At 37.9% G+C, this 14952-nt stretch overlaps 1 protein-coding gene across 1 annotated transcript; it reads left to right on the top strand.

Moving 5' to 3' along the window:
* The first annotated feature begins 10615 nt into the window (after positions 1–10615).
* On the top strand, positions 10616–11565 carry LOC121217238 (uncharacterized). Its single transcript, XM_041092763.1, has 2 exons — positions 10616–11156; positions 11426–11565. The coding sequence occupies exons 1-2, from the start codon at positions 10616–10618 to the stop codon at positions 11563–11565; spliced, it is 681 nt and encodes a 226-aa protein (XP_040948697.1).
* Positions 11566–14952: the final 3387 nt, after the last annotated feature.

Consider the following 14952-nt stretch of genomic DNA (forward strand, 5'->3'; position numbering starts at 1 on the left):
TTATTTTTAAAAAAGTAATGCTTTATTATTTTATATATTTAATATAAAATTATATAAATGTTTTATTTTATTTTTGTGTTATTCTCTATATCTGTTTTATGTTCATGTTCGGGTTTATTAAACTAATATTAAAATTATGCATTTTAATATTTACATTAATATATTAATATTAATGTAATACCCGATTTTTACCCCGGGTACAAAAATAGCCCCAAAAGAAACAGTCCATTTACAAGTAGGCCTATACGGCCCAAAAATAAAACACAGGCCTAATTTACGGTGGCCAAAATTACAGACAGAAACCCTAGGGTTTCAACAACGCCGCACGCCAAGCCGAATCTTCACAGTCTTCACCTGCAAACACAAGAAAGGAAAGAAAATCAAATCGAACCAAATCAAATCAAATCAAGCAGATTTCTTGTTTCTATTTGTTGTTTTATTTTCATTCGGCTATAAAAGGACATGGAAATACTGTAATACGGATCCGGAATTCGAAATCAATAAAAAATAACTACTTCCACAACCGAAAGCAGCAAACCCAATACCAAGAGCAATACAATCGTTTCAAAGGTTGATATCTACAGTTTTTTTTATGTATATTGTTTTATTTACTTTTATACAAATAAAAACAAGTAAAAAGGAAAGAGGTAACCTTTTGAAGCTGCCCAAATCACCGTGAAACGGCCGAGGGAGCCACTCCCAAGGATCGGTGGCCGGAACCGAAAGGTTTCGTGATTCTTCGAGGCTTTCTGTTGGAATTTTGAGGGATTTGAACCTAGATTTGGGGTTAGGGGCTTCGAAAGATTTGAATAGGAGATTTTCTCTTTTTTCAGCCACCGCAGATGGCGGTGCCGGTGCCGAAGATCAGCGACCGACGCGGTGGCCGGTGACCGACCGATACCCAGACCCCTGGCCGGACGGACTGAGGGGAGAAAGTTTTTTTTGGGGTTCTGGTTTTTTTTTTTTAAATTTGGTTTTGAAATGATTTTTTGGAAAGATTGGGGTATTTATAAGGTACCAAAACGGTACCGTTTTGGAGAGCCCCCAGACGCCCAAAACGGCGTTGTTTTGGGGAGACTGACCCGATTTCGACCCGACCCGGCCTAGGATCCGCGTGTTTTTGAGCGGAGGGATAAATTGCGCTTTTAGCCCCTCTGCCTTTTAATGTTTTTTTACAATTAAGTTTTTTTTTTATTTTCTTAATTTACCCTTTAATTTATTACTGTTTTCAATTTCGTCCTAATGTGAACGGCGTAGTTTTGAGGAGAAGGGAAAATTGCCCTTCCAGCCCCTCTATGTAATTCACGCGTTCAATTTAGTCCTTTTACCCTTAATTATTTACGGATTTGCCCCAGATTTTTTATTTACAGTTCAAATTAGTCCCTTTATATTTTTTTATATATTAATTAATTTTCATTTTTATTTTGTATTTTTCTCATATTTAATTATTTTATTTAAATTTATGTATGTATGTTTTTCTGTACATATTTATAAATGCATACGCATATTTTTTTAATGTAATGTAATTATTTTTTATTTTATGTGATTATTTTTTATAATTTATGTATGTATACTTATTCTTGTATATATATATGTATGTATACATATTAATATTTTTAATTATTTTTTATATTTATATTTATATTTATATATATGGATATATTTTTTTTAAAACGCGAATGCATTTATTTTTTACTTTATAATTTTTTTCCTTTATTTTTGTAAATACATTATATTTTGTTTATATAAATTTTAACCCAAAATTTCATATGTAGGTTATGTGAATGTCTTTTAATTTCAATGTATATATATTATGTGCTGTTTATTTTTTTATTTTTTATTTATTTCTTTCATTTGTTTATTGACTTATATGTTTTCATTTATATTTTGTTCCTTTATTTGATATTCTTGCATGTCGTTGGTTATTTCTTTTATATATGTTAGTTTCGTTTATTCATTTATTTATATTATGACATGGAAATATTTATTATTGCATTGTATAGCATCACATCATTTTTTTACTCGATTTTAAACTTTTCAAAATTGAGATAATACTCGTATTTAGGATTTTTCAAGAAATTTGAGCCCTAACGTATTGGGTTCCGATTTTTTTGTAAAATCTAATAATCGAGGATTGCTCTTTAAATCAAACAAAATAAAACTTATCATCGGGAATTCAATATGTTGTGTCCTAACGTATTGGATGTGACATGTTGATTTCTCGAGATAAAGATTTTTTTTAAAAAAATAAAGGAAATATTGAATGTTTGGGATTTTAAGAAAACGTATTGGGCCGCAATTTCTTCATAAATTTTAAACAATTAGACATTTTCTTAAATTTTATTTCACGATTTTTTTGACTGACTCATTATGAAGAGAATAAAATGTTGTGCCCTAACGCATTGGGTGTGATATTTTTCTTTTCAAAATGAGAAGGTCTTAATAAATAATTTAATTTAATTAAGAATCGCATTTTTTTTAAAACTATTGACTTCAAGACATTAATTAATCAATTTGGTACCAGTTTTGGGCGTTACGAGGGTGCTAATCCTTCCTCGTACGTAACTGACTCCCGAACCCATTTTCTAAACTCGTAGACCAAAATCGTTTTAGGCGATCCAATCACACCCTAATAAAAGATTGGTGGCGACTCCCAATTTTCATTTTTTAAAGTCGACACACTAAAATTTTTGTTTTTCAAAAAATGGTTTCGACAGCTTGGCGACTCCGCTAGGGAAATTTTTTAAAAAAAAAAACTCATGACATCTTTTTGCATTCATTATCTTTTTGTTTAAGTATTGTTTGCATTATATGTTACATGAGTTGAACAATTTTACCCCTTTTAAGTGGGCGTGAGAAGCTATTCCTTCGTGAGGTTTTCACCTCCGTATAGGATAGTGGATCGCTTTCGGAATACATCGGTACCTATGCCTTCGTGAGATTTTCATCTCCGTATAGTCGTAGGGAAAATGTATTCCCTTAAACCGAACTTGATCTATATGAGCCTATAATGGGTGAAGATCGAGGAATCTGCTGGTTCATGTACCTTTGCCCTAGAAGCCAAAATTCATATAGTGAACCTTAGGAATCCATCCTAGGTAGAACTATACTAAACCCTAGTAGATATCCAATTAGGTATTTCTTGATTATATTTTATGTTTTTTATATGGTACTGACTTTTTGTGTTTTATTTTGATTGCATGACATGGCATTTCATTTCATCATAAAAGGCGTCAGTCCATATTCAGTTGCTAGATAGAAAGCTTATCATGGAAAAAGGGTTTCTTGATAAAGTTGAGGGCAATGCGGCTGTCCGAACTTGGTCTGAAACAACGCAGCAAGAAAAGGGTGATAGTTTGGTTGATGGGTACATGTCAGAATTATGGGACTTTACGCGCATCAGTGTAACTCAAAACAATTTGCAGGAATTGAAGGAGATATGGGATCAGTGGAATGACGAGGTTAGATAGCTATTCTATGGTAATTATGGAGATTTGCCTTATTTGCTTGACGTAAAGGTAGACAAGTGTTTGTTTCGAGCCCTCGCCCAGTTTTGGAATCCTGCTTATAGCTGCTTTACATTTGGGAAGGTTGATTTGGTGCCTACGATAGAAAAATATGTGGCTTTACTCCGATGTTCAAAGTTTCAAGTAGACAGAGTCTACTCGAGAGCGATAAATGTGCCAGCCTTTTCAAAGAAGCTTATGAGTATAACAGGGATGAGTGAGCAATGGGTCGTTGCACGAATTAAGCAAAAGGGGGATAGCAAGTGCGTTCCTTGGAGAAGCTTGAAGGATGCAATTCTTACACACCCAGACGTAAGAAAGAGGTTAGATATCTTTGCTTTAAGTATATACGGCTTGGTTGTCTTCCCTAAAGCCTTGAGGCATGTGGATGAAGCAGTCGCTGATTTATTCGACTGGCTCGATAAGAAGGTTACTCCGATTCCAGCAATTTTGGCAGAAACTTTCAGGTCATTGAGTGCTTGCCGAAAGATGGGTGAAGGTAGATTTATTAGATGTGCACAGCTTCTACTCGTATGGTTTCACATTCACTTTTGGAAGGTGGATAAAGTTTCGTAGAGGGTTTTCTCTGAAAATTATTCACCATTAAAGGAGATAGTTGCTACGCCGAGAAGAGACGGCATTTCTGAGGAGAAGTGGATGGTAGTTCTTCAAAATCTTCAAGAGGAGGACGTTGAATGGAGAGCTCCTTGGTTGCTTCCAGATGAGATCCTGTATAGGTGTGGTAATTTTGATTGGGTTCCTTTGCTAGGTATTTGAGGAGCTATTGGATATGCCCTATTATTGGTGCTAAGGCAATAAAGGTCAAGGAAATTTATACCTGCGACCCAAGGGATAGCTGATTGTGAATTTTCGTACAAGGATGATGGTTATAGAAAGAAGATTCAAAAGATGTCTAGTGCGTGGAAACAGACTCGCCGAATGAAAAGGTTAGCTGTGGGTCCGATGACAACTCCTGAGTATCATGAATGGTGGGCTAGGAGGATTAATGATAATACACCTAAGTTAAATCAGGAAGACAGCCAGTCAATAGAAGAGCATTTGCAAGTCATCCCGTCTGAGTTGGAAATCATAAGACAAGATTTTGAGAGAAGAAATACAGATTTGGGGAAAAAGATAGAGCAAATGGAGGCAGAAAAGACGAACTTGAGATTGGATATAGATGTTCAGAAGCTTGAAAATGAGAAGTTAAAGAAAGAGAAAAACAAGGCTGAGGAGGAGCTGGGTAGTCTGAAGATGGATTATAAAAAGTTGCGCTTGTCAATGAGAACTGCTGGGCTGGGAAAGACTTCAGAACAATGGCAAGCGAAGTCCGAGAAGAAAAGGACAAAGCCGATAGATAGGAACAGAAATTCCAAGAGATGCAGAGGCAAAACGAGGCTTTAGAAAAGAGTTTGTCAGAAAGCCAAAAGGAAAGGGGCGAGTTAAAGGATAGGGTGATTGTGTTGGAAGGATCTTTTCGTCAGTATCGAAGTCAATATTCTGCAATGGAGTTGAAAGCAAGCTTGAGCAAGATTGAAGAAATGAAGAAAAGAATTGAAGAGCTAGAAACGGTACTGCAAAATGGTGAGATCCAGATCAAGCACTTAAAGGCAAATGAAAGTCATAATAATGAGCAGCTCCGTTACTTTCAGAGTCAAGTTAGGAGCAGAGATCATCTTATGGAAGAAGCTGTGGTCCAGATTCGAGAAGTAGCCGATCATATACAGACTTTAGCAGTACAGGCTGACATGCTGAGTGTGAAGTATGAATTAGAATCGGATCGGGGGCAAGAATTAGCTTTGTTACTTAGAAAGATTAGTGTTTTGGGTACTAGGGCAAAGTCTTATTTGTAATTCACTTTATGTAAAGAAATTTAATTTCTAGTAAAGTTTTTTTAAATGGAATTGAATCAAAATTGACGTCTTTTTTGCATTCATTTCATGCATTACATTACTTCATATGCATTTAAAAATATTAAAAAGATTCTAATTAATTTAAATCACTCCTCAGTTAATCTAGAAACCAACCAGCCTACTAAACACTGCTACGGTACTCGATCAAAAACTAGGGACATGGATCAAAGGGTGAAAAAGCTAGAACAGTTCCAAAAGGAAATGCAGGAGCAACTTCAACGGCAAATGAATGAGCAGCAAAAAATGATAGACAAAATGATGAAATCTCAAGGGAGTATGATGGTTCAGTTAGCTCAATGGTTGAGCAAGGGAACCGATAAAGGAAAAGGCTCTGTGCTTAATGTTGAAGAAGGAGATAATGAGGGACCTGTCTATCCTCCAGACTTTACCCTCCAGCAAGTTGAGATATACCCGCGTAGGTCCTCTGTTACCATTAATCCTCAGTAATTTCAAGGGGACGCTGCAACGCTAATGAATTTTCAGGCAGGATCAGGCTCTAACCTCGGAGTCAACCTTGTTAATCCTTCTATCCCTGACTTCGATGAAACGGCTGGGAAGGAGAAAATGAATGATGAATTGCCAAAACAGCTAGAGGAAAAGTACAAATGGCTGGAGGAGAAATTTAGAGCGATGGAATCTGCGGAAGGCTACTATGGGATGGATGCTAAAGAATTGAGCTTGGTTCTGGATTTATTACTCCCTTATAAGTTCAAAATGCTAGAGTTTGAGAAGTACAATAGAACGAGTAGCCCTGAAGCTCATATTACCATGTTTTGCAGACGAATGACTGGTTATGTCAATAATGACCAACTCCTGATACATTGTTTCCAGGATAGCCTCACAGGGGCAGCATCCAAGTGGTACAATCGACTGAGCCGTACCCAGATTAATTCATGGAGAGATCTAGCACTGGCGTTCATAAAGCAATATAGCCATGTGACTGACATGGTACCTGATAGGATCACTCTACAGAACATGGAAAAGAAACCCGGTGAAAGTTTTAGGCAATACGCACAGAGATGGAGAGAGATTGCTGTCCAGGTTCAGTCGTCTCTTCTAGAAAGAGAGATGACTATGCTTTTCGTTAACACTTTGAAGGACCCATTCATTACACATATGTTAGGAAGTGCTACTAAAAGATTTTCTGATATAGTTATGAATGGCCAAATGATAGAAAATGCTATTAGAAGCGGAAAGATAGACGCTAGAGAAAGTAGTAGAAGGTCGGCCTCGAAGAAAAAGGAAAATGAAGTCAACAACACAAGTTCATATTCAAAGAAGATTACGGTGAATCAACCAGGAAATGTGGCTGTTAACCAACAAGGATCATCAAAACGAGGATCCGATACAAGGTAAAATATGGAAAAGCTTCAATTTACGCCGATTCTGATGCCGTATAGGGAACTATATCAAAATCTATTCAATGCACACGTGGTTCCCCCTACCACTTAAAACCTTTGTAACCTCCATACCCCAAGTGGTACGATGCAAACGCACAATGCGATTATCATGCAGGAATTGAGAGGCATTCTATAGAACATTGTACGGCGTTCAAGAAGCTGGTTGAAAGACTCATAAGCATGGGTGTTGTTAAAGTAGATGATTCGCCCAGTATAGAGAACCCGTTACCTAATCATAATGAACATGAAGTGAACATGATAGGAGGTAACATGGGTAGGAAAATCAAAGAAGATATCGCAAAAGTGAAGATTCCTTTGAGATGGATCTGGAAGAAGATGGTAGAGAGAAGGTTGTTTGTTTTGGATTCAGAAAGAAGCTCTGAAAGGATGGAAGATTACTGTGAGTTTCATCAGGAGAAAGGACATGAAATTCAAGAATGCACAGAATTCAGAGCTTTGGTTCAAGGCCTGATGAATAACAAGGAAATGGAGTTTTACGAAGAAGCTAAGGAGGAGGGGAGTATTTGCACATCTGAATCCACAAAGGTTCTGAGAATAACTCAGCCTGTGGTCATCATCCGCGATCAAGGAATGATAAAGTGAGAGCGCCAGTAATGCCAAAGATCATAATAAAGAAACCTGCAACCTTTTCTTACCAAGATAGTAGAAAGGTTCCGTGGAACTATGAGTGCAATACAACTGTCCCTGGAATGGAAACTACAAAGGACCAGGATATGAGTGTCGATCCAGAACATGTGAAAGGAAGGGTCGTAATAGTGGAACAAGAGGGGAAAATAGCTAAGCCTGTGTTGTCTATGAACGAGCCAGTGAATGAGGAAGAAGCCGTAGAATTCCTTAAATTCTTGAAGCATAGTGAGTATAATGTTGTCGAACAGTTGCATAAACAACCGGCTCGCATATCCGTACTAACCTTGCTCTTGAATTCAGAAGTACACCGAAGTGCGTTGATGAGGATGCTAAATGAGACCTATGTGGCCAATGATATTTCTGTTAGCAAGTTAGATCGGTTGGTCAATAATATAAGTGCTGATAATTTCATATTCTTCAATGACGATGAAATACCTCCCGGGGCGTGGGATCCACTAAAGCTTTGCATATCACTGCACGATGCAAGGGGTATATTTTTCCAGGAGTGTTGATTGACAATGGATCAGCTTTGAACGTGTTGCCATTGTTCACACTCAACAGGCTTCCCATAGACAGTTCGCACATGAAAACATGCCAAAATATGGTGAGGGCATTTGACGGTACAGAAAGAAAGGTCATGGGAAGAATTGAGATACCCCTACTGATTGGCCCAACAGTTTATGACGTAGATTTTATTGTGATGGATATCAAACCTTCCTACAATTGTTTATTAGGAAGACCATGGATACATTCGGCGGGAGCAGTACCGTCATCAATACTTCAGAAGCTGAAGTTAGTGTCAGAAGGTCAGCTAGTGACAATAAACACCGAAGAGGATATAATAGCAGCTGTATCCAATGAGATGCCGTACGTGGAGACTAATGATGAGTCAGAAGAATGCTCGTTTCGATCTTTGGAGTTTGTAAATGCGGCATTTGTTCCTGAAGGAAGCAAAATTTTGGTGCCTAAATTATCCAAAACTACAGAGATGGGTTTGTAGTTGTTGGTAGGAAAAAGAGCTTTACCTGGAAAAGGGCTAGGGAGATATCTTCAAGGGGGGATTGAAGTGCCAATACTAAAAGGAAAGCAATATCACTTTGGCTTAGGATACAAGCCAGACAGAGGGCAGAAAAAGAAGGAGCTAGAAAAAAGACAGGAAAGAAGAAGGGCGCGTCTAAGTGGGGAGGAAACCAAATGGGAGCCAATGATAATTCCACACATATCCAAAATCTTTGTATCCGGAGGAGTTATTCATGCTGAGAGAAAGATACCGGTTGAGGAAAGCATGGAAGAGACGTTGGGAAATATGCACATTAATGCCATTCATGAGCATGAAGAGATGAGTTGGTTAGATATTCGTCCTTATGAGCCTGGGAGTGTTCTAGACAATTGGACTGCGGAAGAAATACTTAAAGTCTTTAGAACTATCTCAGAGTAATATTTAGAACAAACTTGTTGTTTTAGCCTAGAAATAACAAGAACTCTTTTGTGAAATAGGCTTATGTTTAAACATCATTATTTTAATAAAATACATCTTTGCAATTGTTTCGAGTAAATATTCCTTCATTCTTTCCATACTAGTAAATATATTCTTTCATTGCACAAATAATTGTACATAAATTCATACATTATTTTGTAACCATATTAGGTCCCTGTGTATCAATGACGTGAATGACGCCGCTACAAGCTCAGAGAGCCCTTTTGAATGAAACGTGTGTTTAGAGGGATCGCACGACTTTGAAGGTGATGAAGATAGTGGTTTATCTTTGGACTTGTTGAGGATGGTAGAACAAGAGGAAAAGCAAATCCTACCTCACAAGAATCAGTAGAAATTGTGAGCTTGGAAGAAGGAAAAGAGGTGAAAATTGGAACTGAGATTTCTGCAAAGACAAGACGAGGCCTCATTAAATTACTCCAAAAATTCAAAGATGTCTTCGTATGGTCATACCAGGATATGCCTGGATTGAATGCTGACATTGTAGTGCATCACCTACCTATAAAAGAGGATTGCAAACCAGTTTAACAGAAGCTCAGAAGAATGAGGCCTGATATTGTGCTCAAAATAAAAGAGGTGGTTAAGAAACAGTTTGATGCTGGGTTTTTACAGGAGGTCAAATATTCTAAATGGGTAGCCAACATCGTCCCAGTCCCTAAAAAATATGGAAAAGTACGAATGTGCGTGGATTATAGGGATTTGAACAAAGTGAGTCCAAAAGACAATTTCCCATTGCCACATATTGATACTCTGGTGGATAATACGGCAAGATTTTAGCTGTTTTCTTTTATGGATAGGTTCTCAGGACATAATCAGATAAAGATGCATCCGAAAGATATGGGAAAGACTACGTTCGTTACTTAGTGGGGAACATTTTTCTATAAGGTGATGCCATTCGGATTAAAGAATGCGGGAGCAACATATCAAAGAGCCATGGTAGCGTTGTTTCATGATATGATGCACAAAGAAATTGAAGTATATGTTGATGATATGATTGCCAAATCCAGAACAGACGAGGAACATGTGCAGGTCCTGAGAAGATTGTTATTAAGATTAAGAAAGTTCCAGCTCAAGCTTAATCCGACAAAATGCACTTTTGGAGCCAGATCAGGAAAGCTGTTAGGCTTCGTAGTCAGTGAAAAAGGAATTGAGATAAATCCAGACAAAGTCAAGGCAATACGAGATTTATCGCCACCATGTACCCAGAAAGAAGTTTGAGGTTTCTTAGGAAAACTAAATTACATTACTCGGTTCATTTCACAGTTGACTGAGAAATGTGACCCTATATTTCGCCTTTTGAAGAAACATAATCCTGAAGTCTGGAATGAAGAATGCCAGAGAGCCTTTGAGAAAATAAAGCAATACTTATCCAATACTTCAGTGCTGTCACCACCTATCCCAGATAGACCCTTGATTTTGTATTTAACGGTGTTCAACAACTCTATGGGATGCGTGTTGGGCCAACATGATGTGACTCGAAAGAAAGAAAGGGCGATATACTATCTTAGTAAGAAATTCACTGATTGTGAAATGAGATATTCGCCTATCGAAAAATTATGTTGCGCCTTGATTTGGACAACCAATAGGTTGAGGCAATACTTACTCTATCATACGACTTGGCTAATTTCAAAATTAGACCCTTTAAAGTATATGATGGAGTTAATGGTGTTGAACGAAAGAATAGCTAGATGGAAAATCTTGCTCTCCGAGTTTGATATAGTATATGTGAGTCAGAAGGCCATCAAAGGTAGTACGATAGCAGATTTCTTGGCTAGCAGAGCTTTAGAGGATTATGAACCTCTGGATTTTGATTTCCCAAATGAAGACTTGATGTGTGTGGTGAACGTTGAAGAGGATCCCCAAGAAAGTCATTCTTGGAGGTTGAACTTTGATGGAGCCTCGAATGCATTAGGCAATGGGATTGGGGCAATCTTGGTATCTCCAGACGGAGATTATTATCCTTTCACCAGTAAATTGGACTTCGATTGCACTAATAATATGGCCGAGTATGAAGCTTGCATAATGGGGATTCGAGCAGCCATAGAACAGAAGATTAAGATACTAGAAGTGTATGGAGACTCAGCGTTGGTAATTTATCAATTAAAAGGGGAATGGGAAATGAGAGATCCCAAGTTGATTCGTTATCGGAGATTGGTTCTGGAATTGATTGAAGAGTTTGACAACATTACTTTTTGTTATCTCCCACAGGAAGAAAATCAGATGGCTGATGCTCTTGCTACTTAGCTTCCATGATTAAAGTGAATCAGTTAGAGGACACGAAGCCCATTCAAATTAGTATTTATGAGATTCCGGCCCACTGTTACAGCATTGAAGAAGTGGAGAATGATAATCGTCCCTGGTACCAAGATATATTACTATATGTGAAGAATCGCGAATATCCTGACCAGGCAACAGAGAATGATAAGAGGACATTGAGGAGACTAGCTATTAACTATGTCTTAGATGGAGAGATCCTATACAAAAGGGGAAAGGATCAAGTATTGTTGAGGTGCGTGGACGCTGTAGAGGCTAAGGAAATTTTAGAAGAAGTCCATGAGGGAGTTTGTGGAACGCACGCTAATGGATTTACCATGGCTAGATAGATTATGAGATTCGGATATTACTGGTCCACTATGGAAAGAGATTGCATCAATCATGCCAAGAAATGCCATAAATACCAAATTTATGGAGATAAAATGCACGCGCCTCCTTCTCCTCTTCATGTTATGACTTATCCATGGCCTTTCTCCATGTGGGTTATGGACGTCATTGGACCAATATCACCGAAGGCTTCTAATGGACATTGTTTCATTTTTGTGGTTATTGACTACTTCACTAAGTGGGTAGAAGCAGCCTCATATGCTAATGTCACGAAGTCAGCAGTCAGTAAGTTTTTGAAGAAAGAGATCATATGTCGATATGGAATGCCTGAAAGGATTATATCTGACAATGCATTGAATTTGAACAACAGCACAATAGCTAAATTCTGTAATCAGTTCAATATCAGACGCCATAATTCGTCACCGTATCATCCAAAAATGAATGGTGCAGTAGAGGCGGCCAACAAAAATATTAAGAAGATTGTGGCGAAAATGGCTGAAACTTACAATGATTGGCATGAGAAGTTACCATTCGCTCTTTTGGCTTATCGAACATCTGTCAGGACTTCTACTGGGGCAATACATTTTTGTTTGGTTTATGGAATGGAGGCAGTTTTACCTATTGAGGTTGAAATTCCTTCTCTCCGGGTATTGGCTGAGTTAAAATTGGATGAAGCCGAATGGATCCAATCTCGGTATGATCAGTTGAACCTGATTGAAGAGAAAATATTAAAAGCTATTCGTCATGGTCAAATGTATCAGAAGTGAATGATGCAAGCTTATAATAAGAAGGTTCGTCCCAGAGAATTTCATGAAGGGGATTTGGTTTTGAAAAAGATCCTTCCTTTACAAAAGGATTTCGGAGGGAAATGGATGTCAAACTGGGAAGGACCTTATGTTGTGAAAAAGGCTTTTTCTGGAGGCGCTTTGATTTTGAGTGAAATGGATGGCAAAAATCTTCCGAATCCTGTAAATTTAGATTCGGTCAAGAAATATTTCACTTGAAGGAAGGGAGGAATCAGAGTGAAAACCTACAAAGGGCACTCTGATTTCCTGAAAAAAAAAGGGGAGAGGCCAAGGTGAAAACCCAAAAAGGGCGCCTTAAGACCAAAGGGGGTTTAAGTTGAAAACCCGAAAAAGGCGGCTCAAAACATTGTCAGATTGGGGCATATGGTGATCTTGCTTCACTTAAGTCAACAATAAAAGGATGTACGACATCTTGAGGCATTGACAGAGTATTGTGGATCCCCTAAACACATGTTAAATTCAGAATGGTTCTTGGCTTGCACAGAAAAGTTCAAGCGGCGATATCCAAAGCACCTAGTCTTCATATTATTTGTACCAAGTTTGTTGGTTCTTGTAAATACTTCATTCTTTACTGTTCTTGAATACTTTTTCTTTTCAAGACACTTAATATCAATAAATTCCTGAATTAATTCATCTCTTACTCAGTATTTTTGATCTTTGCGCAAGCATGTCGCATTAGAATAATGATAGATGGACTAATAAACTTTCACAAAAGAAGTTTGGTATATTACTCTAGGAATTTCTAAATAATTTAGTAACCTGAAACAGGACTATTGTATCTAAGAAGAAAATAAAGAGCCTAAGAAGAAAATGTCTAAATTAAGATTGCTTTTTCAGATTTGGTTGTCTAAATAGCGAATGAGACAGCAAGAAGTCTTGATGGGGTAGGAAGAAGTCCCCTATGGAAAGAAAGCTCCTCATTTGGGCATAAGCATTTGATAGGACACCCTGAGAGTGGTGTAAACAAATTTCATAATCTGTATCTTTGAATTACGATAGGAGAAGACTGAGAAGAGTCAAATTTTCCTACTCTTAAGTCACGGTGGAAGGAATATAGTACAAATTCTGCGTCCTAGAGGGTTGAGCTTTGAAGTGCACAATGGGGGGTAATTTGATTAAGTGTTTCTTCGAAGATATCAGCCAAGAAAAATGCGTCAGCGACAAAACCTTAACAAACTTCAAGAAATAATAATTCTTGAAAAATGACATTCTGCGTTCATTCAAATGTCATTCATACATGTCTAGATAGGAGCATTGAATTTATTTTGATCATAACATCCTAATCATTAGGCATAATTAAGTTCATAAAATGGCTTTTTTACAGGTCATGTTCCCTCAAGAACAAATTCGTGGCCAAATAATCCTATCTCCCTAAAGTTGCAGTGGAGCTGATTAAAACCACAGATCTTATCTCTCTGAAGTTGCAGAGAGCAGATCGCATCTAGTCTTATCTCCCTAAAGTTGCAGGGGAGTAGACTAAGTAAGCAAGACTTATCCTCCTGAAGTTGCAGTGAGGCAGACTGAATATGACAAATCTTATCTCCCTGAAGTTGCAGTGGAGCAGATTAAAGCCGACAATCTATCTCCCTGAAGTTACAGTGGAGCGGATTAAAACCACAGATCTTATCTCTCTGAAGTTGCAGAGAGCAGATCGCATCTAGTCTTATCTCCCTAAAGTTGCAGGGGAGCAGATTAAGTACGCAAGTCTTATCCTCCTAAAGTTGCAGTGAGGCAGACTGAAGATGGCAAATCTTTTCTCCCTGAAGTTGCAGTGGAGCAGATTAAAGCCGACAATCCTATCTCCTTGAAGTTGCAGGGGAGTGGATTAAAACCAGAGATCTTATCTCTCTGAAGTTGCAGAAAGAAGATTGCATCTAGTCTTATCTCCCTGAAGTTGCAGTGGAGCAGACTAAGCAGGCAAGTCTTATCCTCCTGAAGTTGCAGTGAGGCAGACTGAAGATGGCAAATCTTATCTCCATGAAGTTGTAGTGGAATAGATTGAAGCACTAGTTCCTATACTTTTGAAGATGCAGTAGAAAGGAACAAGGTTGCTTGAGGAAGAAGAGTACCAAGAGCCAGCACGACCGGGAAAAATCGGGTATTTTTTAGTCTTTGCTCTGTCCCTGTTATACGATGACGAGCAAAGAGGGGCAGCTGTAATACCCGATTTTTACCCCGGGTACAAAAATAGCCCCAAAAGAAACAGTCCATTTACAAGTAGGCCTATACGGCCCAAAAATAAAACACAGGCCCAATTTACGGTGGCCTAAATTACAGACAGAAACCCTAGGGTTTCGACACCGCCGCAAGCCAAGCCAAATCTTCACAGTCTTCACCTGCAAACACAAGAAAGGAAAGAAAATCAAATCGAACCAAATCAAATCAAGCAGATTTCTTGTTTCTATTTGTTGTTTTATTTTCATTCGGCTATAAAAGGACATAGAAATACTGTAATACGGATCTGGAATTCGAAATCAATAAAAATAACTATTTCCACAACTGAAAGCAGCAAACCCAATACCAAGAGCAATACAATCGTTTCAAAGGTTGATATCTACAGTTTTTTTATGTATATTGTTTTAT

This window comes from Gossypium hirsutum, chromosome D05 (assembly GCF_007990345.1).
Source record: "Gossypium hirsutum isolate 1008001.06 chromosome D05, Gossypium_hirsutum_v2.1, whole genome shotgun sequence".
NCBI classification, from domain to species: Eukaryota; Viridiplantae; Streptophyta; class Magnoliopsida; order Malvales; family Malvaceae; genus Gossypium; species Gossypium hirsutum.

Bases quoted from the DNA above. Each gene is read 5' to 3' on its own strand.
- LOC121217238 (XM_041092763.1), top strand. From the start codon at position 10,616: ATGGAGTTAATGGTGTTGAACGAAAGAATAGCTAGATGGAAAATCTTG. The intron at 11,157-11,425 runs GTTATCTCCCAC...ACTATGTCTTAG, and splicing joins GTTTGACAACATTACTTTTT to ATGGAGAGATCCTATACAAA.